Source organism: Pelodiscus sinensis, chromosome 8 (genome assembly GCF_049634645.1).
Source record: "Pelodiscus sinensis isolate JC-2024 chromosome 8, ASM4963464v1, whole genome shotgun sequence".
Lineage (NCBI taxonomy): Eukaryota > Metazoa > Chordata > Testudines > Trionychidae > Pelodiscus > Pelodiscus sinensis.
Window position 1 is genome coordinate 1,646,662 of NC_134718.1, and position 20,494 is coordinate 1,667,155.

The 20,494-nt window shown below is 65.3% G+C and overlaps 1 protein-coding gene across 5 annotated transcripts in view; it reads left to right on the plus strand.

Moving 5' to 3' along the window:
• ARMH3 (armadillo like helical domain containing 3) overlaps positions 1 to 18,707 on the plus strand; it is a 124,990-nt gene extending 106,283 nt beyond the window's left edge. For all 5 annotated transcript variants that reach the window (XM_075934501.1, XM_075934499.1, XM_075934498.1 and 2 more), the window contains 3 exons: positions 876 to 954; positions 14,613 to 14,729; positions 16,920 to 18,707. In XM_075934501.1, coding sequence (XP_075790616.1) covers positions 876 to 954; positions 14,613 to 14,729; positions 16,920 to 17,012 — 289 coding nt within the window. In that variant the 3' untranslated portion in view covers positions 17,013 to 18,707. The remainder of the gene's footprint in view (positions 1 to 875; positions 955 to 14,612; positions 14,730 to 16,919) is intronic.
• The last annotated feature ends 1,787 nt before the right edge of the window (positions 18,708 to 20,494 follow it).

A 20,494-nucleotide genomic window follows, 5' to 3' on the forward strand; every position in this document is an offset into this window, starting at 1 on the left:
AGGCCGCTTGAACGCCACAGCTGCAGGAGCCTGGCTCCTGGGGAGCGAGTTTCTCCCTCACTGGTGCCCCGTCAGCCAGGGAAGCGGAAAGAGAGAGGCCCCTTCGCCACCAGGCTCCGACACCCTCCCTGCTGGAGACCGCCTGCCAGGAGCGGGTTGGGGGGGCTGCGGGCTGGGCCGTCGCATCTGCTTACGCCCCGAACGTCCCCTGGGGCCCTCCGCCGGCCAAACGGCACAGGGTCCCCAGCGCCCCCGCCGTAGGCAATCGCTGCGACTGCCCAGCCCCCAGCTCCGTACCCACAGCCCCCTCCACCCCTTATTGCGGGCCCGCTCCTGGCAGGCGACTCCAGGCGCGGCACGTGCAGGTGGTCTCCGGCAGGGCGGGAGTCCGGAGCCTGGTGGCGAAGGGCCCTATCTTGTCCCATTGCCTGCTAAGGTCCCAGGGGGCGAGAGGGAGTGGCCGGACTGACGGCGGGCGGTGCAGATGCAGATCCTGGCGAGCGAGCAGGCAGCAGCATCCGTGCAGGCGATGGAGTCGCTGGGGCCAGGCGTCCCGCGATGCCAGGCTTGGAAAGTGCCGTGTGGCCGGAGCGCGGCTGCGATCCCCCCTCGGGGCAGAGTGAATTGCAGCCCGTCCTGGCACGCTGCCGACGCCCTGCCCAGGGCGCTGGGGGCTCCGTGCCGAGCACGTCCACGCACCCGCACCTGGGGCGAGCTCCCTCTTTGCCGTTTCCCAGCGCGTGTCTGACACGCTGACCGGGGCTGCTAGCACTGCGGGGGGGAGGGTGTTAGCCGAGCCCCCCATGCACGGCTCAGACTGCCAGGGAGAATCGCCTCCCCTCGCCTCTATTCCTAACAGCCTTCTCCTCTTTCAGAGCCATCATCAACCACTTCAACCCCAAGATCGAGTCCTACGCGGCCGTGAATCACATCTCCCAGCTCTCGGAAGAGCAGGTAAGCTGCGTCCCCTGCCCAGCGGCATGGCGTTCCGGTGAGCCCTCTGCACGGTGCCCTGGGCTGTGCCAGGCCGCGCGTCCATGCCCAGGGCCCCCTCTCTCCGCACGCCCTCTGGCTGGGCATCAGTGATGGTGGCAGCGCTGGGATGCGCAGCAGGCAGGGAAGGGAGCAGGCTGGTCTTCGCCGTGCTGCCTGCAGGAGGCAGCCCGGGCCGTGCCGAAGGAGGAGCGGGCAGGGTCATGCTTGCAAGTGTGCGGGGCGGCGCTCGCTCGTTCTGGCATTTGGAAGTCCTCAGCGGGGACTTGGCAATGGCTCCGCCTGCTCGTTAGAGAGAGGCTGAACGCAGCTTCGTCTGAGCCGCGGTTGGGCTCCTTAGAACAGAGGCAGCAGTTGGAAGCGATTTTCCAGCATAATTGAATTCGCTGTGCCCGGAACAGCTCGTCTGCAGCGGAGTTTTAACCAGAGGGAGGGCGGGCGGATTGTCAAGGGGTTTTCCCCTTTCATTTAGTCGGATTTCTCCTCTGCTGGCCAGCCCGCCTGTGCGAATGGGCCTCCCGCGGGCTTGGGGGCTGTTTCCTGGGCTGCGTGGGGCTGGATGTTCAGAAGCACTCCGCAAGGGAACAGGGGTTGGGGGCCGGGCGGGACAGTGGCGCTTGGCTGGGCCTGTCTGGGCAGAGATCTGGGTGGGGCTGGCCTGGTTTAGGGTTCGTGTCTGTGTCCCTGGTGCCAGGACGCTAGGGCCGGGCGTCACTGACCCCAGCCTGGCCGGAGCGTGTCTGCGCGCAGGGCGCTCGGGGCCTGCTGGGCGGGCGCAGGCGCATGCAGGCAGGGCTGAGAACAGACGGCGAAGGGGGCGCGTCTCCGGTGGCGAGGCCTGATAACTATCCACAGCCGACACAGCTCGCGAGGCTGGGAATGCTGCAGCGGCCGGGCCCGTGCGGCCGAAGAGCGGGGCCGTTCCTGCCTGCGAGGGCCAGGCCGGCTCTGCCACGGCCACGCCTTCACCTTGAGGGGCTCAGAGCCCTTGGCGCCTCGCTGCCGGCCCCCCCGGGGCTGCGAATGGCTGAGCCTTGAATCGCAGGGAGCTCGTTCCCGGAGTGAGCGCTCCCCTCCTCCCCCCTTGCGCCGCCTTGTCCCTGGGGCCAGGGCTCTTGTGCAGGGCGGCCTTTGCTTGCCTGGCCTAGGAGCAGCTTGTCGGAGGGAGGCTCCAGCGTTTCGGGACTTGCCCCCACCCCCCTGCTCCCCAGAAGCCAGCGGCACAGCGCGGGGCTGAGCGCCAGCCGGGAAATAGCGAGCCAGGGAGTGCTCAGGTCGCCAGGGGCGGGCGGACGGAACAGCTGCCCCGCGGCTCGCGCTGCCGGCCTTCGACTCCGGCATGCAGCTCCCGGCCCGTCCTGCTGCCGCTTCCTAGAGCCGCCGGCGAGAGGGCAGAGGGACTCCTGTGTGCCGATCGCCCGCCGCAGGAGAATCCGGACCAGCCGCCGAGAGTGGAGCTCTCGCTTTCTGGGCCTGGCCCGGCGCTGCGGCCGGCAGACGGACGCGCGGTGCGGCCGGCCCACCCCTCGGCAGCTGGAGAGGCTTGGAGCAGACGGCGGCGCTAGCTCAGGGTCCCATGAGCTGCGATCCAGCCTCCGTTTGGATCATCCCGGGCCCCGTTTTCCCTCTGGCCCCAGTCGTGCTCCAGCTGTACCCCTGCCCCTCCCCCCGGGTTCTTGCACGTCGCTGGCCAGAGGGACGAGTGCCAAGCCCGGCTCAGGGAGCCCCGTCCTGGCCTCGGCAGCAGGCCCCGGGCTCCACGGGGTGCCCTGAGCTGTGCTACCCGCAGGAGCCCTCGCTGCTGTGCTGAGCGCTCCCGTGTTACCATGGGCTGTGTCCGCTGGGTGTGGGCGGCCGGCTGGCCCTGCACCGAGTGTCGTGAGCCTCTCGGCGGAACTCGCCCAGCCCCGGGGCACGAACCGCCTCCCTCCCGAAACGCAGCCACCTCTGGGGCGGAAGGCAGCGTCGCTGGCAGGGCGTTGGTGGCTGGCGGGCTGGCGGGCTGGGCGGAGCCGAGCAATCACTTAGAGCCGTTTAGTGCCTTTCATTAGGCTAATGCGCTGACCGCCAGCAAGCACGCGGCCCTGGAGAGCGGGGGAGGGAGCCAGGCTGGAAGGGCACGTGAAGGGCTCCGGGTTGGGAAGCATCCAATGGAGGATGGGGAGGTCCGGCCCGGCCTGTCCCAACTCAAAATCAAATCAACCCCCTCCCCCCCCCGGAGGCTCCATGCCTGTGGCAGTGCCACCCCGGGGCTGTGCTCCCCATTGGCGCCCTGGGGAGGGGGAGGCCGGCAGGCGAGCGGGGCCCTGGCGGGGAACGCTGCCCCAAGAGGACGCGTGCGGCGCGTGGCGGGTGACCAGCACCCGTGCCCTGCGGGCCGTCTCATCGGGCCGGGCCCAGTGGCGGTGAAGTCGCGTTGGTGCCCCCAGCGAGCGGCCCAGAGCTGCGTCTGCCAGGGCGCCGAGCCATTGCCACCGTCCCTCCTGTCACGGGGTGTGGGGGCGTCCCCGGGTCCCACAGCCAGGGGGCTCCCAGGGACCCAGCACAGCACAGGGGCCAGGAGCAGCCAGGGCAGCCTAGGCTGGGTCACACCAAGGGTCCATCAGCCCAGCATCCTGTCTCCCCACAGGGGCCAGTGCCAGGTACCCCGGAGGGAGGGAACAGAATGGAACCATCACGTGATCCCTCCCCTGTCGCCCATTCCCAGCCTGACACACAGGGGCCAGGGACCCCTCCCTGCCACCTGGCTAACAGCCATGGAAGGATCGATCCCCAGGAATGTGTTTAGCCCTTTTCTGAGCCCTGTTCTATTTTAGGCCTTCACACCATCCCCCAGCAGGGAGTTCCCCAGGTTGGCTGTGCGTTGTGTGCAGAAGCTTTTTTTTTTTGGTTTCTTTCAAACCTGCTGCCTGTTACTGTCATTGAGTGACACCTCCCCCCCCTTGCATCTCTCGGTGTCCTTCCCCTGCTTGTGGCCCACAGTTCCCCGCCCGTCCGAGGGGCGCCGGGATATACGAAGCGCAGTGCGATCTCTGGCGAGGGGCGTGGTGCGTGTACACAGCCTCCCCGTTCATTGGCACAGCCCCGGGAGGGTCGCCGGGGAAGGGTCCGCGCTGCCGGCCTGGGCAATGGTTACATCGCAGCTTCCCACCGCTGCGACCAAGGGAGATGCTGCTGCGGGCGCACGGGGCTCGGCCCGGGACCCCAGACTGCTCAGGTGCTCATGGGGTAGCACCAGCAGCCTCGCCCCAGGGCCTGAGTCTCACTGAGCGCGGCAAGGGCTGGCGGGTCTCTGTGTCCCCTGGCTCTGGCAGGTAGAGCCGTTTGGCAAATCCCTTTCTAGACGGTCCCTGGGGAGGTGGCAGGTCCGTGGGTGCCCCGCCCGCCCCTGCTTGCCGGGGGAAGGCGAGTGGGAGAGCGGAGGGGCAGGGCTGTGGGACGGACCGGAGAGGTCTTCCCTTTGGCACACGCTTAGCTGCATTCCAGCCTTGGTCCTGCAGTGGGGGTACGGACCTGGGGAGCAGCCCGCTGGCCGTTCCAGGGACGTCCTCTCTGGCCCCTTGCTGGGAGCGTGCCCTCGCCAGACTAGCTGCCCTCCTAGGCTCCTCCACCCTGATCTGCCTCCATTTGCCGAAGCAGTAAAGTAGGTCGCAGCTCGGCTTGCCAAGCGGGAGCCGAAGGGGGTTTGCAGACACCGTGCAAGAGAACCAAGGCTACCGGGTGCTCCGCTCAGCTGTCTCAGGCACAGGAGCTGGTCACTTGCTGTGTAGACCCTCAGGCTTGGTCCTAGGACCCTGCGAGGTGGAGGCTGAATGCCTGCAGAGCACGCAGGATAGTGATAGAGATGCAGCCGTGTCAGTCTGGTGCAGCTGAAACAAAAGACAGGACGATGCAGCACGTTAAAGACTAACAAGATGGTTTATTAGGTGATGAGCTTTCGTGGGCCAGACCCACTTCCTCAGATCAAATAGTGGAAGAAAATTGTCACAACCATAGATACCAAAGGATACAATCAAAAAAATGAACACGGGAAATTGGCAAATCAAATTTTAGAACAGAGTGGGGGTGGGGGGGAAGGTGAGTGTCTGTGAGGTAGTGACAGAGGGGTGATGGTAGGGGAAGCTGTCTTTGTAATGGGTGAGATCATTAGAGTCTGTGTTTAGACCCAAACAGAAAGTGTCCAATTTAAGCATGAATGACAATTCTGAAGCTTCTTGTTGAGTCTGGAATTCAAGTCTCTCTGAAGCAATGTGCGTGTTGTAAGGTCATTGAGGGAATGGTCAGTCTGGCTGAAATGTAGGCAGCCCCTGAGCCCAGCTCCCTGCGCCTGGGTCAGCCGGCACAGGCCAGCCACCGGAGTGTGCAGCCGCAGGAGGGCCGTGCCGCGGGGCAGTGCGAAACCCTGCTGAAACGGTGACTCTGCGTTGCCTGGCCTGCGCGTGGGATGCAGAACTCCTAACGGAGACGTGCCTTGACTGTGCGTTTGGGTGGCGGGGGGGGAGGGGGCGCGGGTGACCACACACACACACACACACACACACACACACACACACACACACACACACACACACACACACACACACACACACACACACACACACACGGGAGTGGGAGCGGGCTGCCAGCTGCCGACACCGGCCCGGCGCTTTGCTGCTGCGCCCAGCGGAGGGGCTGTCGGCGAGATCCGCACGAGAGGCTGGTGGCTGCGTGTGGCTGTTGCTGCAGCCCACACGTGTCTCTCTGGATAGCGGAGCCTGCCTGCGCCAGAGAGACAAGCACACAGCCCGTGTAACGAGGTCACTGAGCAGCGCTAGGAATCCTCTGGCTACTCCAGATGCTTTTACCGCTCCGCGCGCTCGGCTTCCCGGCGCCTCAGGGCTCCCGGCCCGACGCCTGCCGCGAGACAGCGAGCCGAGGCGACTCAGCCTGACCCGATGGGTCGGCCAGCCACATGCCCTTCCGCGTGCAGCCACTTAGCGCACGTGCCCTCACGTCTGTGCCGCCCGCCAGGTCCCTGCCTGTCCCCGGTGCCGCGCCGGCCAGCACCGTACGGTGTGTACAGACCGGGAGAAGGGAGGTTCCGTGGTCACCAAGCCCCACGGCGTGAACTGGGGAGGGTGTTAACCCCCCGCGAGGCTGGGCAGGAGCTACAGATTTCATGGCGATGGGAAAACCGTCTCTCAACCATCACCCTTCCCGTTTGGGATAGCCCCAGCCCTCCCCTCGTGCTGCCGGTGGCCTAGCGCCCCTGTGCTGGATGGGGGCTCTCAGCGCAGAGCGTGATGTGCCTGGAGCTAGTAACGAGGCTTGCCACAAGGCCGGCATTCGGTCAGCTCTCCCTGCCTCATGGCCAGCTCTCCCTGCCATATGGCTGGTGTTCGGTCGGCTCTCCCTGCCGCAAGGCCGGTGTTCGGTCGGCTCTCCCTGCCTCATGGCCAGCTCTCCCTGCCACGTGGTCAGCTCTCCCTGCCGCATGGCTGGCTCTCTCTGCTGCTTGGCCGGCTCTCCCTGCCGCAAGGCCGGCGTTTGGCCGGCTCTCCCTGTTGCGCCTCAGGACGACACGCTGGCAGCAGCCTGCCCCTGGAGGGCCTGCGGCAACATCGTGCCCCGGCAGAGGTGGTGAATGTGCCTTGTCTTCCACGTCTCTTGTGCACCACGAGGCATGTGCAGCCTTTCCAAACCAGGGTGCTGCCTCCTGCTTTGCCCCGACTGGGCTGTGCTCGCAGGCAACTTCTGCCTAGGCTGGGCAAGTTGTAGTAAGTAGCCATCGGCCCCCACATGAAATAGAGAGATGAAAGGTTCGGGTGCCCGAGGCAGCATGTCCAGATGGCTCAGGCAGAGATAGAGCCCCCAGGACTGAGCCCCAGCGCAGTCCAACGGCTGGACGGTGGAGCCAGACAAACTCAGGAAACGAGGGGTCCCTTTGCAACGGTGAGAGCAACGAACAACGTACCAAGAGGCAGGTGGCTCCTCTATCCCTGATCATGTTTCTGTCCAGACGGGCCGTGTTCCAGAGGTCTCCGAGCGTCACTGTGGGGGAGCCCCGCTGCGGCGTTACTCTGGAGTCGGTGAGTCTCTGGAAAGTGAGGGCAGGCGCAGGTCGTGGGTAGAGCCCCTGGGGCCGGGTTTTGCTTGTGGGCGCCATTTGGCCTCTCCTGGTGTAAATAAGAGTTCGTTCTTTCTTTGGCAACATCTGAGGTACGTCTAGACGACAGGCTTTTGTCGACAGATACTGTCGACAAAGCTTCTGTCGACAAAGAGCGTCTAGATGACAGCCAGTTCTGTCGACATGGCAGTGTAGACGCAATAACGCCTTCTGGCGACAGAACTGTGTTGACAAAAGGCGTTATTCCTCGTAGAATGAGGTTTATTGCTGTCGACAAAACTGCCGAGTTCTGTCGACGTTATGTAGACGCAGGTAGTCTAGACACACCCTGTGACGTAGTGGGGGTACCTGGCTGGTTTCTATGCTGCTGGCTCTGGGGTAACCCCCACTGGCTGCTGTGGGTACCACGACCCAGCAAAACAGGATGAGTCACTATGCAAACCAGTGGCCAGACACCCCCCATGGAGAGGAACAAAGGAAGGTGGATGCTGCCCTGGCTGGGGGGCAGGGCGGGAAGAGAGTTAGTTAATGGCTGGCTGGGAGCATGGAGGAGACAGCCTAGGGAAGGGGCTGGAGTTTAGGGGCCCAGTCTCCCCCATCTCAAGGGGGCCTGAGGCATCCTAGCCCAGCTCTGTGACCAGATTACATCTGTGCTGTGCTGTATCCTGGAGAGGCAATAAACTTCCTCTATTCCACCGGCTGGTGCAGTCTGTTTGTGCCATTTCGGGGTGCAGGAGACGGGGGAACCCCCAACGCGCCGTCACACACCCCCAGAGTGGTGTTTCTTAAACTATGTTCTGCCCACACTGGAGTTCAAAACAGCCTCCTTTAAAGGGGCAGGTGACTTTTTTTTTTTTGCTCAACTTCCCCCCCCCCCCCCCCCCCACCCGACCTCTCTCTTCTTTTTTGGCTCAACAAAAAACCCTTGGTGTACCTCATAAAAAAAAATTGTTCGGTGTTCCTTGGTCTTAAAAAGTTTAAGAAACACTGATGTGGAGTCAGGGGAGAAGGGTGGCCTGGAGCCAGGGATCTGGTTGGTGCAGGGTCGGGGTAGCCCGGCTGGCACTTGGCTCTGTGAGGTGCACTGGCATCTCCTGGGATTCGCCTCTCCGTTCTGGGGCCTGCTGCTTTGGAACCGCCCCGCCGTGCTGGGGATCTGGGCGGAGCTGCTGGAACAGCCAGCCCCGTAAGTACCAAGGCAGCCGGGAGTCTGCCTCCAGCCCCACGGAGTCCTCTCCCTTCCGCGGATGGCTCGTGGGAAGCCCGGTGCCGCCCCCCCGTGGCTCCCCTTGGTGCGCAGCATCTGTGGCCAAGCTGATAGGCTCTCCCTCGCTCTCTGCGAGCCCCGCGCGTGGGCAATTCCCACTTGCCCCAGGGCACCACTCAGCCCAGAGCGAGGAGGATGCTCCAGGCCTGCGTGGGGGAGGCCCTGAATGTCAGCACCTGGCCCGGCTCGGCGTCTGAAGCCGGCGCTCCCGTTGGGCAGCGTAAACCAAAGGGGACTGGAGCGGCTGTTCTGGGAAGTTGGTCACTGCCCTCCCCACCAGGCCCTGCCCAGAGCCCCGTCAGACGGAGCCTGCGGGCGCGTCTGCCTCCCGGCCCCCTCCCGGCCACGCACGCGCCTCTCGCTCCAGCTGGTGGGGCTTGACGCCTGGCCTGTCACGGGCTCTGGGCTGCAGCTCCAGCGCGGCTGGGCCCGGGGTAGCGATGCAGCGGGACGTGGCTCCAGCACCGCTCCGGGATGCACCGGCGTGGCAGCGGCTGGGGGGAAGAGTGTCGTGGCTGACTGGCCCGGGGCTGTTTGAATGCAAGTCGTGTTGGGGAGGGGGCCTCGGGCCTCGTTACTCTTCCACGTTCTCTGCGCCCATGCGCAGGGGCGTACGGCTTAAAAAGACACTAAAGACAAAACTGGTTGTGCAAAAAATCCAAGTGGTTGTCACAGTACAAATTAGTGGGCTTGAGATCTGCCAAAAACTGCAGCTGAGAGATTAATCCCTGACTCGAAGCCCCTAAGGCCTTTTCCTGAGTGACTTCTGGCTGCCACCTACACAACGCTCTCTAAGGGGAAACGAACCAGCCCCGGTGAATGCGCCATGTCAAGGGGCTGGCCCCACGAGACGCTGGGCGCGCTCTGGATCTCGTTGCTTCCTGAGAGCGAGTCTCCCTCTCCCGCCTCGGCAGAGGCCGGTGTTCGCTGGCTGCATGTGCAAAGCCATCCATCCTGGAGCTGCTCGGAGAGCGTCGTGTGCATCCCCTCGATTGCTTCGGACAGCTTCTAATGGGGCCGCTGCGCAGCCAGGCTGAATGGATGCAGCTGCCGTTCCCGGTGCAATTGAACCTGCCTCTGACTCGCGGAGTAAATCACATCTCATTTCCCTGTGTGCGAAGACAGGGCTGCGTGGGCTTCCGCCCCTCCTCCCCTGCTCGGCGGCTGCACAGCGCCCTGTCTGCACGCCGCCGGGTCAGAGCCACCTGGCGCTGTGCCGAGGCCAGTGCTTGGGAGCGCTCGCTCCCCGGGCTGCCGAGCAAGGGGGCCTCGGAGCACTGCGGAGACCAGTGGGGGCAGCGTCTGCCCCGGGCCCTGCCCGATCTTGCCGGGGATCAGAGGGAAACTGGGATGCCAGCGAGTGCTCGCCCAGTGCCCCCTGCCCTGAGAGGGAACTCTGCCCCTGTGCGCCGCTGCCCCCCAGCTTTACACTGCCACTAGCCCCCCGGGGGCCACAGGGAAGGTCCCTGGAGCGCCAGACCCAGGTATTTTATTCTCTGTGTCCGTTAGGTGAGAAGGGACGGAGCATCAGCTGGGAGTCACCGTCCCCCGACGGCCGGGCGAGCTGCCAGCGGCCCATCAGCAGTAAACACCTCGGCGCCCGCCCCCCCATCCGCCCAGGCAGGCAGAGGGGTCCCTCGCTCGTCTGACCGCAGGGCGCCTTGCTCACCTCGCCGGGTGCATCTCAGTGGTGTGGGGTGCTCCCTGGTGAGGGCAGAGCCGGAAATAGAAGCCGACCTCGATGCCTCAGCTGTTCCCGGCAGCTAGCACCCTGCCCGCGTCCCGGTGTGCTGCCGCCAAGCGGACGGCTCCTCCTTGCGCTGCCGGGGGCCTGGATTTGAACTCGGCGCTCTGCCGAGGGGCGCTCTGCCCCACAAGGGAGCTGAATCTCGTCGCTGGAGAGTCCTTAGCTGCTGAGAACGTGCCTCTCTTGGGGCAGCCGCGCTGGCCTGTCACCAAAAAACCTGGAAACCCCCCAGTGGTCCCGCAGCCCCGTAGAGACTAACAAATGTGTAACTAGGGTCACAAGCTTTGTAGCACAGCTCGGGTGACAAGGGTGCAGCAAGAGGCCCGGAGGCTGAATTACAAAGCACACGTGAGAGTGGCCAGGCTGCGTCAGAGCCAAGGGCCCGGTCCTGTCTGCCCACAGTGCCCCAGAGGGAGGGAACAGAACCGGGAACCATCACGTGATCCCTCCCCTGTCGCCCATTCCCAACCCTGACACACAGAGGCCAGGGACCCCTCCCTGCCCAGCCTGGCTAGTAGCCATTGATGGACCCAACCTCCATGAATCTACGTAGCTCTTTTTTGAACCCTGTTAAAGTCCTGGTCTTCACATACTCCTCTGGCAAGGAGTTCCACAGGTTGGCCATGCATTGTGTGGAAAAAATGCTGCATTTGGTTTGTTTTAAACCTGCTGCATATTAATTTCATTTGTTACCCCTAGTTTTTGTGTTATGGGAATAAGTAAATAACTTTTCCTTATTCCCCTCTGGTGAGGCCACATCTGGAGTATTGTATCAGGGGGTAGCCATGTTAGTCTGGATCTGCAAAAGTGACAAGGAGTCCTGTGGCACCTTACAGACTAGCAGATGTATTGGAGCATAAGCTTTCGTGGGCAAAGACCCACTTCGTCATATGCATGTAGTGGAAATATCCAGAGGCAGGTATAAATATTCAGGCAAGAATCAAGCTAGAGATAACGAGGTTAATTCAATCAGGGAGGATGAGGCCCACTTCTAGCAGCTGATCTGGAGGTGTGAATTCCAAGGGAGGAGAAGCTGCTTTTGTAGTTGGCGAGCCATTCACAGTCTGTGTTTAGTCCTGAGTTGATGGTGTCAAACTTGAAGATGAACTGTAGCTCAGCAGTTTCTCTTTGAAGTCTGGTCCTGAAGTTTTTTTGCTGCAGGATGGCTCCCTTTAGATCTGCAATTGTGTGTCCAGGGAGATTGAAGTGTTCCCCTACAGGTTTTTGTATGTTGCCATTCCTGAGATCTGATTTGTGTCCATTGATTCTTTTACGTAGGGACTGTCCAGTTTGGCCGATGTATATAGCAGTGGGGCATTGCTGGCACACGATGGCGTCTATCACATTGATAGATGTGCAGGTGAATGAACCCATGACGGTGCGGCTGATCTGGTTAGGTCCTGTGATGGTGTCGCTGGTGCAGATATGTTGGCAGAGTTGGCACCAAGGTTTGTTGCAGGGATTGGCTCAGTTTGTGTCCAGTTCTGGGCCCCCCACTACAGAAGGGATGTGGACTTGGGTCTGTTTAGTCTGCAGAAGAGAAGAGTGAGGGGGGATTTGGTACCAACATTCAGCTCCCTGCAGGGGGGTCCAGAGAGGCTGGAGAGAGGCTGTTCTCGGTAGTGGCGGATGGATGGCTGAACAAGGAGCCGTGGGGTAGGTCTAGGTTGGAGATTAGGACAAACTCTTTCCCTAGGCGGGTGGGAAGCGCTGGGCTGGGTTCCCTAGGGAGGGGTGGAATCTCCATCCCCAGAGGTGTTCACGTCTCGGCTGGACACAGCCCTGGCTGGGCTAATTGAGTTGGGATTGGTCCTGCCTTGGGCCGGGGCTGGACCTGCTGACTCCTGAGGCTCTTCCAGCTCTAGGATTCACTTTCTCCACACCAGCCATGATTCGACAGGCCTCTCGCATCCCCCTTAGTCGTCTCGTTTCCAAGCTGAACTCTCCCAGTCTCATTTCTCTCTCCCCAGACGGGGCCGTTCCAGACCCTCGCTGTTTGTGTCGCCCTTCTCTGACCCTTTCCCAGCTCTGATCTCTCTCGTGGGAGATGGAGCGACCACAGGTGCACGGGTGTTCAAGCCGGGGGCGTCTCGTGGGTTTATAGGAGATGATCCCGTCTGTTCGGTCTTCTCTGTCTGAGTCCCAACGTTCGGTTTGCTCCTGTGACGGCTGCTGCACACGGAGGGGATGTTTTGAGACTGATCCATCACGGGCATGTCTAGACTAGGTGCCTCTGCCGACAGAGGCATGTAAAATAGGCTCCCCGACGCAGTCAATGAAGTGGGGATTTCAATATCCCCACCGGCCCCACGCCCGCCTGCGGTGCTGCCGCTCAGCTTTGGGGGCTGAAATGCCCTTGGCGGGTTCTAGCTTGTGCGGCTGAGACCGTCGCAGCCAAGCCCCCTCGGCCCTCGCAGAGCCCGGCGACCGCGCAGTCGGCTGCGGCATGTTCCCAAGGGAGGGGACCGGTCCATCCGTTGCTCCCCCTCCCCGTTACAGGGCCCGGGGGTCGCTGGCTTCTGCGCTTTGGGTGCAGAGCAGCGTCGCGCGCCGGGCTGGCACTGGTCCCTGGAGGGCGGCGGGTTTCCAGCCACTTGCAGACCATGGTTGGTGCCGCAACCCAACATGCAGCTAGTGTGGAGGCTGGGGGACGGGGCTAAGGATGGGCTTTGGGGTACAGGAGGGGGCTCTGGCTTGGGGGGCAGGGCTGGAGCAGCTCCCACTCAGTGGGGGGCTAAGGCAGCTTCCTGCCCCTCCTGGCCATGCTAGTGGGAGGGCGGAGCTAGTGCTGGGTGCAGGGGCAGCGCCAGAGCCCTGTACACTCCCTCCCCCATCTAGGAGCCGGGCCTGCTGCGGCTGCTTCTGGGGCGCGGCGCGGTCTGCGGGGCCAGGACTGGCAGGAGCTGCCTTAGCGCCCCCCCCCCCCCCCCGGTTCCCTGCAGCACCAAGCCCAGGGCCCGACATCCCGCCCCCCAGCACCGGGTCGCGGCCCGTCGTTAGAAACCTGGGTTTAGTGCATCTCATCTCAACCCCCGGGAGCGAGGGCAGACGAGCCAGGCAGCCCTCGGGAAGCTCGGGCCGAGGCCTGAGGCTGTGCCGATGGCGCGGGCCGGAGAGACGCTGTCAGACAATGCGCTGAGCGGCTGTTTGATTTGATTTCCCTTCGAATTCTTGCGCACGGGGCCCTCCGTGCCGTGCCTGGGGGTTAATGCCAGCGCCCGCCTGCCTCAGCACTTGTGGGGCTGCTGGGCGAAGCCGCGTGCTGCGAGCTTAGGAAACTCTTTTCCATTTGAATTAGGACGAGCACTCGGAAAACGACGTGGCGCCGTGTCGTGGCAAGCCGCCTAGTGGCAGCCGCTTTCCCGCGAGGCGGCGCAACGGAGCCGTCCGTGCCAGCGCCCTCGGAAAGCCCGTGGGATTAACGGGGGGTGACTTGGTGTGCGAGGCGCTGGGCTGTGTCAAAGCTGGGCCAGGCCAAACGAGTCATTGCCGAGAGTGGAGTGGAGACCCAATCCCCTCGTGGTCCTGGAGCCGGCCGGCCCGTCAGCTTTGCCGGCTGTGCGGGCCCTCGGCGCAGCCTGGGGAGCGCGAGCGCGTGGGCACCGCGCTTGGCAAGTTTTCGGAACGAGGAGGGCCAGGGTTCCCTGGTGCGAGCACTCGCCAGTAGGGAGCTGCACACTCAGCACTCGGTGTGCCGGGTCGGACGCGCATCGGCCCTGGCTGGAGCGGGACGGGACAGGAGAAGGAAGGGGGGTTCGTTGTGCCCCCCTCGTGCCAGGGCTGGGCACAGTCACGCCGTCCGGGAGCGCTCCAGTGCGGGCCAGCCTGGCGCCGTGCGGTACGTGGGGGGAGGCAGCCTTGGGACCCGCCGTACCTCTTCTTTCCCTCCCGCCACCCGGCAGCTGCTGTCTGGGTGGCCTCGTGGCCCGGGCCCCGGTGCGGGGGGATGTTTTCAGCCCGGGTAGGAGGGTCGCTCCGAGCCCCTCGGACGGAATTGGCCCGGATTCCGAGCAGATCTGCTGCTCCCCGGTGGTGGCGCTTTCCTGGGTGGGGCGGCAGGACGGGTGCGCAGCCTGGGCCCGGGGGGCGTGGGGAGCAAATAGCTAAGAGCGGGGGGCGGCAGGGGGAACACGTGCTGGAGAGCTGTGTTCTAAGCCCAGCGCCTCCCCCGGCACCGCCCTGCCTGCCGTCGCGTCCCCCCGCACGAGGGTCGCCCAGCGCCACGGAGCCGGGCCCGCCTGGCGGTTAGGGAACTCGAGCCTGGTGCGGGACCCTCCTTGGGGCTGAGGGTCGGACCGAGGTGCCTGGGCGGGGGCGGGGAGCCCTGGATCGGAGCAGCAGGGCGCGGGGGCGGAGCGGAGACACACGTGTGGGCGGTGCCCGTGGCTCTAGGTCAGGCATTCCCGCCGGCGCCCCTTGGCTAGCGCCTGAGCCAGGGCGGCGTTCCCTCCCTCCCGGCCGGGCCCCGGCGCTGACGCCCCCTCTGCCGCCGCCCGCAGGTGCTGGAGGTCGTGCGCTCCAACTACGACACGCTCACCCTCAAGCTGCAGGACGGGCTGGATCAGTACGAGCGCTACTCAGAGCAGCACAAGGAGGCGGCCTTCTTCAAGGACCTGGTGAGCTGCCCCCCCGGCCCGGCCCAGCCCCCTCCCCGGGGCCTTCCTCTTCTCCGGGGTGTGGGCCCCTCTTTCCTGGGAGATGGGGCGCGGAGGGTTCCAACGGGGCTTGCAGTCTCCCCGATCCCCCCTGCCGAGCATGGCCTGGCCGGTGGCGCTCTCTTTGCCTCCCCGTGGGAGGGCGTGTGCAGCGTGTGACAAGGCTTGGCAGGCCTTGGACCGGGCAAAGCGCCATCACCGCTGCGATAGGGTCTCAAGCATGTGGCTGAGCAGGACCCGGAGCCCTGGTCCCCCGCACGCAGGGATTGAACCCACAGGGAAGGGGAGAGGCCGTCTGGTTTCCCCACAGAAGTGCACGGGGAGGGAGGGGGGTGATCACGCCAGCAGGACCCAGACAGGATGAGGCCCCTGGGTGGGTGTCTCTGCGGGCTGGGCCCACTGCCCAGGGGCTGGGCCTTTGGGGTCCTGCTCCCCCCGGCCGCCTGCACCAAGCCAGATTGTCCCTGCCAGGGGCCTCTTGGCCTGCCCTCCTTGTCCTGCGAGCTCTGTCCCCGCGGAGCAGTGCCTGCTCCCGCCCCGCGCCTCCCCTCTGCCGCCCCTTCTCCAGCGCGCGCCTGGCTCCGGCTCCCCTCCGTGCCGGGTTACTGACTCGCCCCCTTTGGCCTCTCTCCCCTGAGCGTCGGCCTCGCCGCCGAGATCAGAGCCCGCTTCACCCACACCCTGTTCCCGCACGGCAGCCCCGGCTTGACAGGGATCTGAGGGAACTTTCCCCCATCGACAGGGCCCGGCAATCTCGTCCCTCGCTCAGCACTGCCCTCCATGCCGTACTCCGGCAAGCGCGGCGAGCTGGGCTGCCAGCCTGACCCCTTCTCTTCCGCGAGGCGGCCAGGCAGCCTGGGCAGGGCCCTTCCCCTCTCCAGGCCGCCCGACCACGCTCCCGCTGAGCGCAGCTCGGCAGCGCCAGTCCCGGGTCCCCGCCCCAAGCCTCGCAGCCGGCCCTGGACCGGTCCGGGGGGCCGCCAGGGCTTCGGCCCCTGAGCCAGAGAAGGGCTTCCCGAGCTGCAGCCTGGACCCCCGGAGCTGAGCCTGGGTCCCCTGTGCCCCCACTGTCAGGCCGTCTGCGCCCCGCCCCCAGTCACGGGGCCTGCTCCTGCAGAGGAAGGGGATGGGGACGGGGACGTGCCCCTCTCGCCGGCGGCTACCCCCGGGTCTCCAGGGCGAGGTTGCGGTTTCAGGCCCACGGCGATGCTGCTCACGCCAGTCGCTCACGCAGAGGAGAGCCGCAAGTGGGTGTTCTCAGCTGGACACGTGCTCTCCTCCTTCAGGGCCCGATCCTCGGGGGCCACGCACCCTGCAGGATGGGCCCCTGTGGTCCCAGAGGCAGTGGCAAGTCAGTGCCGTGGGGGGCTCGTGTCTCCTGCCCCACTTGCGGCCCCCACAGGTCCAGTGGCTGCTTGTCCTTTAGCCACAGGCTTTGGCCGTCTGAAAGTCCTGGAGCTCTGCACTCCACTGCTGGTGTGAACGCCTCACAGTGGGGAATCTGGGCAGTCAGCGTCCCGCAAGGGGCAGAGTTAAGGGGATGTAGGTGCCCTTTCTGCTCCCCTCCGCTCTCGGGAAGGGTTGGGTTTCTTGCAGCCCCCCCTGAATGCTAAGTGTTCTGGGTTTCTATCATTTCTGATTGCTGAGTTCAGGTGGGTTTGGGGGGTGCTGCCGCCCTGGCGGTCGTGCCTGAGCGTGGTCTGGGGGGTGTCCAGCGTGCGTGTGGTGGGCGGGGAGAGACGGACAGGCCTGGGGGAGGGGACCAGTCTGAATGCAGGACGGTGGGGCGCCAGCTGTCAGGACGCAGGCAGGCGGCTTGTCCACACTCAACGCTCAAACCGCACTTGAGTGTAGACGGGGGCCCGCGCGGTTCTCCCATGGCTGGTGCGGCTCTGAATCCACAAGCCGCCCAAAATTCTCTAGCGTGGGCCAGCGGGGAACACATCCCGGGAGAGCATGGTCGGGTACACGTGATCTCCGCCCCCACCCTCCGGCGGCTGGCGCACATGCTCGCCGTGTCTCTAAGGGGTGACCCGCCTGTGCTCCTGCTCCGCGTGGTCAGGTCCTCCCCGGCTGAAGCGCCCGGGAAGGGGCGGCAGCTCCGGTCCTGGCAGGGGCGTCTGGCTGCAACGGCTGCTTTCTCTCCGCCAGGTTCGGTCCATCAGCGTCAACGTGCGGCGGACCCTGGCCTTCAACACGCTGAGCCAGGAGGTGCTGCTGAAGGAGTTCTCCACCATCTCCTGAGCCGGAGCCGCCCGTCTCGGCGCAAAGGCGGCGGAGCTGCGGGGCGGCTGGCGCGTTTGCGGGGCCCTGGGGCACCTGGCGGCCAAGCGTTGGATTCCCAGCGCGCCTTCCTCCGGACTCGGCTCCAGAGAGCCTCGCCCCCGGGCGCCAGGACGCTGGGCGTGGCTGCGGCTCCGGCCGAGGACGAGCGGAGAGTCCCCTGCCGGGAGGCGCAGGAACAGTGCAGGGGCCGGAGCGGAGCCGGGCTGGGCAAGATCCTGCCCCTCGCTCTGCCCCCAGCCTGGGCATTCAGGGCCCGCCTCACCCACCTCCAGGCCACGCGGCTGAGTCGCTCTGGCCCACGCGGCGCATGGCAAAGGCCCCTGGCAGCCAGCACGGGCCGGCGCTGTTCCTAGGGCGCCCGGGGGGAGCAGAACCGTCTCCCTTCCCCCCACATTGCCCTGCAAAGCCTCTTCCCTTGCCACACCCCGTCCCCGGGGCTGAGGGGCCCACTGGAGGCTGGGCCCCACCTGCCTCTGCTCCAGCGGGGGGCGGCGGGGGTAGCTCATCGGCTGGCTCCAGCTCCAGCCTCTCCAGGCACTGCCGGTGTCGCCCACGGAGAACAGGCCGCGAGCGCTCCCCAGGCCTGGCCCGTGCGTCTGCTCGAGCTCCCTCTGCCCCGGGTCCCAGCCGGGCGATGCCGGCCCGCCCTCTGCCGCCCCGTGCCGTGGGGCTGGGCCCTGGTCCCGCTGCACCCTCAGCTCTCCGGAGCCATCTGGCAGCAGGGAGCCGGCTCCAGAGCCCCCGGCCTGGGAGACGCGCTGCCCTGGGCTGGCTCCTGCCGCCTGTGCTGAGAACAGCGGAGCCTGGCGTCCGGTGGAGCGTCACCGGCCCCAGCACTGGCCGGGGGTCTGTGCCGAGCTCATAGACGGGAATGTTCCCCTCCTGAGCGGGGGGGCAGGGCCCCTCTGTGTGGCAGTGCCGGGCTCAGCGCACGCCCGAGAGGCTGCCCCGCTGCCTCCTGTCCCTAGGCCGGGTTCTCCCTCGGCACTGCGGGGCCGGGCCAAGCCGAGCCTCGTCCCCACCACTGCCAGGCGGGGCTGGGGCTAGAGCCCAGCTGCGGTATCCCTGGGGCTGGCAGGCCCCCAGGCTGAGCCACGCAAGTGCGGCTGGAGGCCTGAGCGGAGCTGCAAGGCGGCAGGCCGGCTGCTGTGCTCGGCGCTGTACACGTTGCTGCGACACCCGCCTCCGTCCCTGCCCTCCGCTGCATGGGGTGCCCGGGGTCCCGGCCGCCTGTGCCTGGAGCAGAACTCGCTGAACGCCCTGGAGCCGGCTGGGGCTGCCCGGACAAAGCTGCTGGGAGCGCAGATGCCAAGAAACCCCAGGCCGGGGCCGTCTCAGGGGCTCGCTCGAGCAGGGCCCAGTGCCTGACGCCGGCTTGCCGCGAGGAGCCTGCCAGGCTCGTGTGCAGCTGCAAACCGGCCCAGGGGCAGGATTCCAAGGGGCAGCGCCAAGTGGAGTAAATTTTGTTCTGGCTAATTTATGGCCCGGTCCTCCCCAGACAGCGTGTTCCTGGGCCGACGCCGTGGGGACAGAGCCGAGCGCCGGCGGCAGGCAGGGAGACAAATACCTTAAAAAATACTGACCTCTCCTCCTGGCGAGAAATGGTGTTTGAGCGCAATGTGGCCGGAGACATTAAACATCGATTCTGAAGCACCTGGGGGTTTCTTTGTATCAATTTTCCTTCCCTGCTTCTACAGGGTCCATTTTTCATGCAGGACTGGGAGCGTTTGCGCGCCGCGGGAACTTGTCTCCTCGCACAGCCCTCCCCAGGCCGGGCCCCCATCCCTTCGGGGAAGCAAGGCCGGGGCCATCTCGGGGGCCGGGGGGCACCAGGCATCCCCACCTCCGCAGGGATCCCCCACGGGGGGTCCGGAAACGGCTCCGCGCTGGTCGGCTGTGTACAGGACAAGCGCTCGGGGCGGCGCTCTGCCAGGGGAGGTGGGGGATGGGTTCAAGTCAGCAAAGTTAATGTGAGAATGGCCAGGCTGGGTCAGACCAAGGGTCCATCCCGCCCAGAGCCCACAGCGGCCAGCGCCAGGTGCCCCAGAGGGAGGGAACAGAACGGGATCATCAAGCGATCCCTCCCATTGCCCATTCCCAGTGTCTGACAAACAGAGGCCAGGGACACCATTCCAACCCAGCCTGGCTAATAGCCATTGATGCACCTAACCTCCATGAATCTATCCAGCTCTTCTTTGAACTCTCTTAAAGCCCTGGTCTTCACCACATCCTCCGGCGAGGAGTTCCACAGGTTGCCTGTCACTGTGAGGAAAAACTTCCTTTGGTTTGTTGTAAACCTGCTGCCTGTTCATTTCACTGGGTGACCCCTAGTTCTCATGGGAACAAGTAAATCACTTTCCCTATTCACTGTCTCCACACCGCTCATGATTTTATCCACCTCTCTCCTGTCCCCAGCCTGGCTGTTCCTGGGGGAGTCTCGGGCCAGCTCAGCGGGGCTCCGGCTGAGTCCAGCTCTTGCTCCCGTTGCAGGGGGAGATCGGCAGGCACCTCGCTCGGTGGGACACGGCACGTCCCCCGTCCAGCCCCGCCCACGTGGGGTCTCAGGCCCGGGCCCAGGGGCCAGCGTGAGAGGGTCGGTTAGCCCGTCCGTGTCGGGACCGCACACGGCTCTGCAGCCCTGGGGGAGCAGACGGGGCTGTGGGGGCTCTGAGCGGGCAGGTGGCGGTTCAGCGTGCCCGGCCTTGGCGCCCCGCTCCCCGGAGTCCCCCCGACACGGCTTTTCCCTGCCCTGCTGGCCGGCAGGGGCGTCCCAATGTTCACAGGAGCTGGGACTGCCCAGCCCTGGCCTTTGACCCCCCACTCGTGTGTCCCCCCCCCCCGTGAGGGAGTTCCCCTGGCCTCTCCCCACCGCCCCTTCCAGCCGTGGGCTGCCTCCAGCTGGCAGGAAGGGCCAGGCGCCTGGAGCCCTGCGGGACCCTCCCTCGTTAGCGCTCGCGCTGCCAGCCGGTTCCATCGCCGCAGACGGGCTCCGGCGCCGGGGGCTAAGGAGCCCAGCTGAGCTGAACAGGCCGTGAGCCCTCGTGCCGGCCGGCCGCAGGCTCCCCTTGCTCCAGCGCAGGCTGCTCACCCGAGCCTGGCGCCTTGGCTCCTGCAACGTCAGGGCAGACGGGGCCAGATTTCGGGCTCGCGCGTGGACCCGGGAGCTGCCTCCATCTGCGCGGGGGCTCTAACGGGCCCTGTTGTCTGCTCTGCGCCGGCTTGTGCTGGAACGTCGCAGTGTGTCCCCTGCCCGGCACAGGGCGCGTGTCTCGCAACTGGTCCCTGTGCGTGCGTGTGCGGGAACGTGTCTCAGCTGCATGTGTGTGTGTCACAGCCAGTCCGTGTGTGTGTGTGTGTCAGCTGCTCCGTGTGTGAGCCTGTGTGTCACAGCCAGTCCGTGTGTGTGTGTGTGTCTCAGCTGCTCCGTGTGTGAGCCTGTG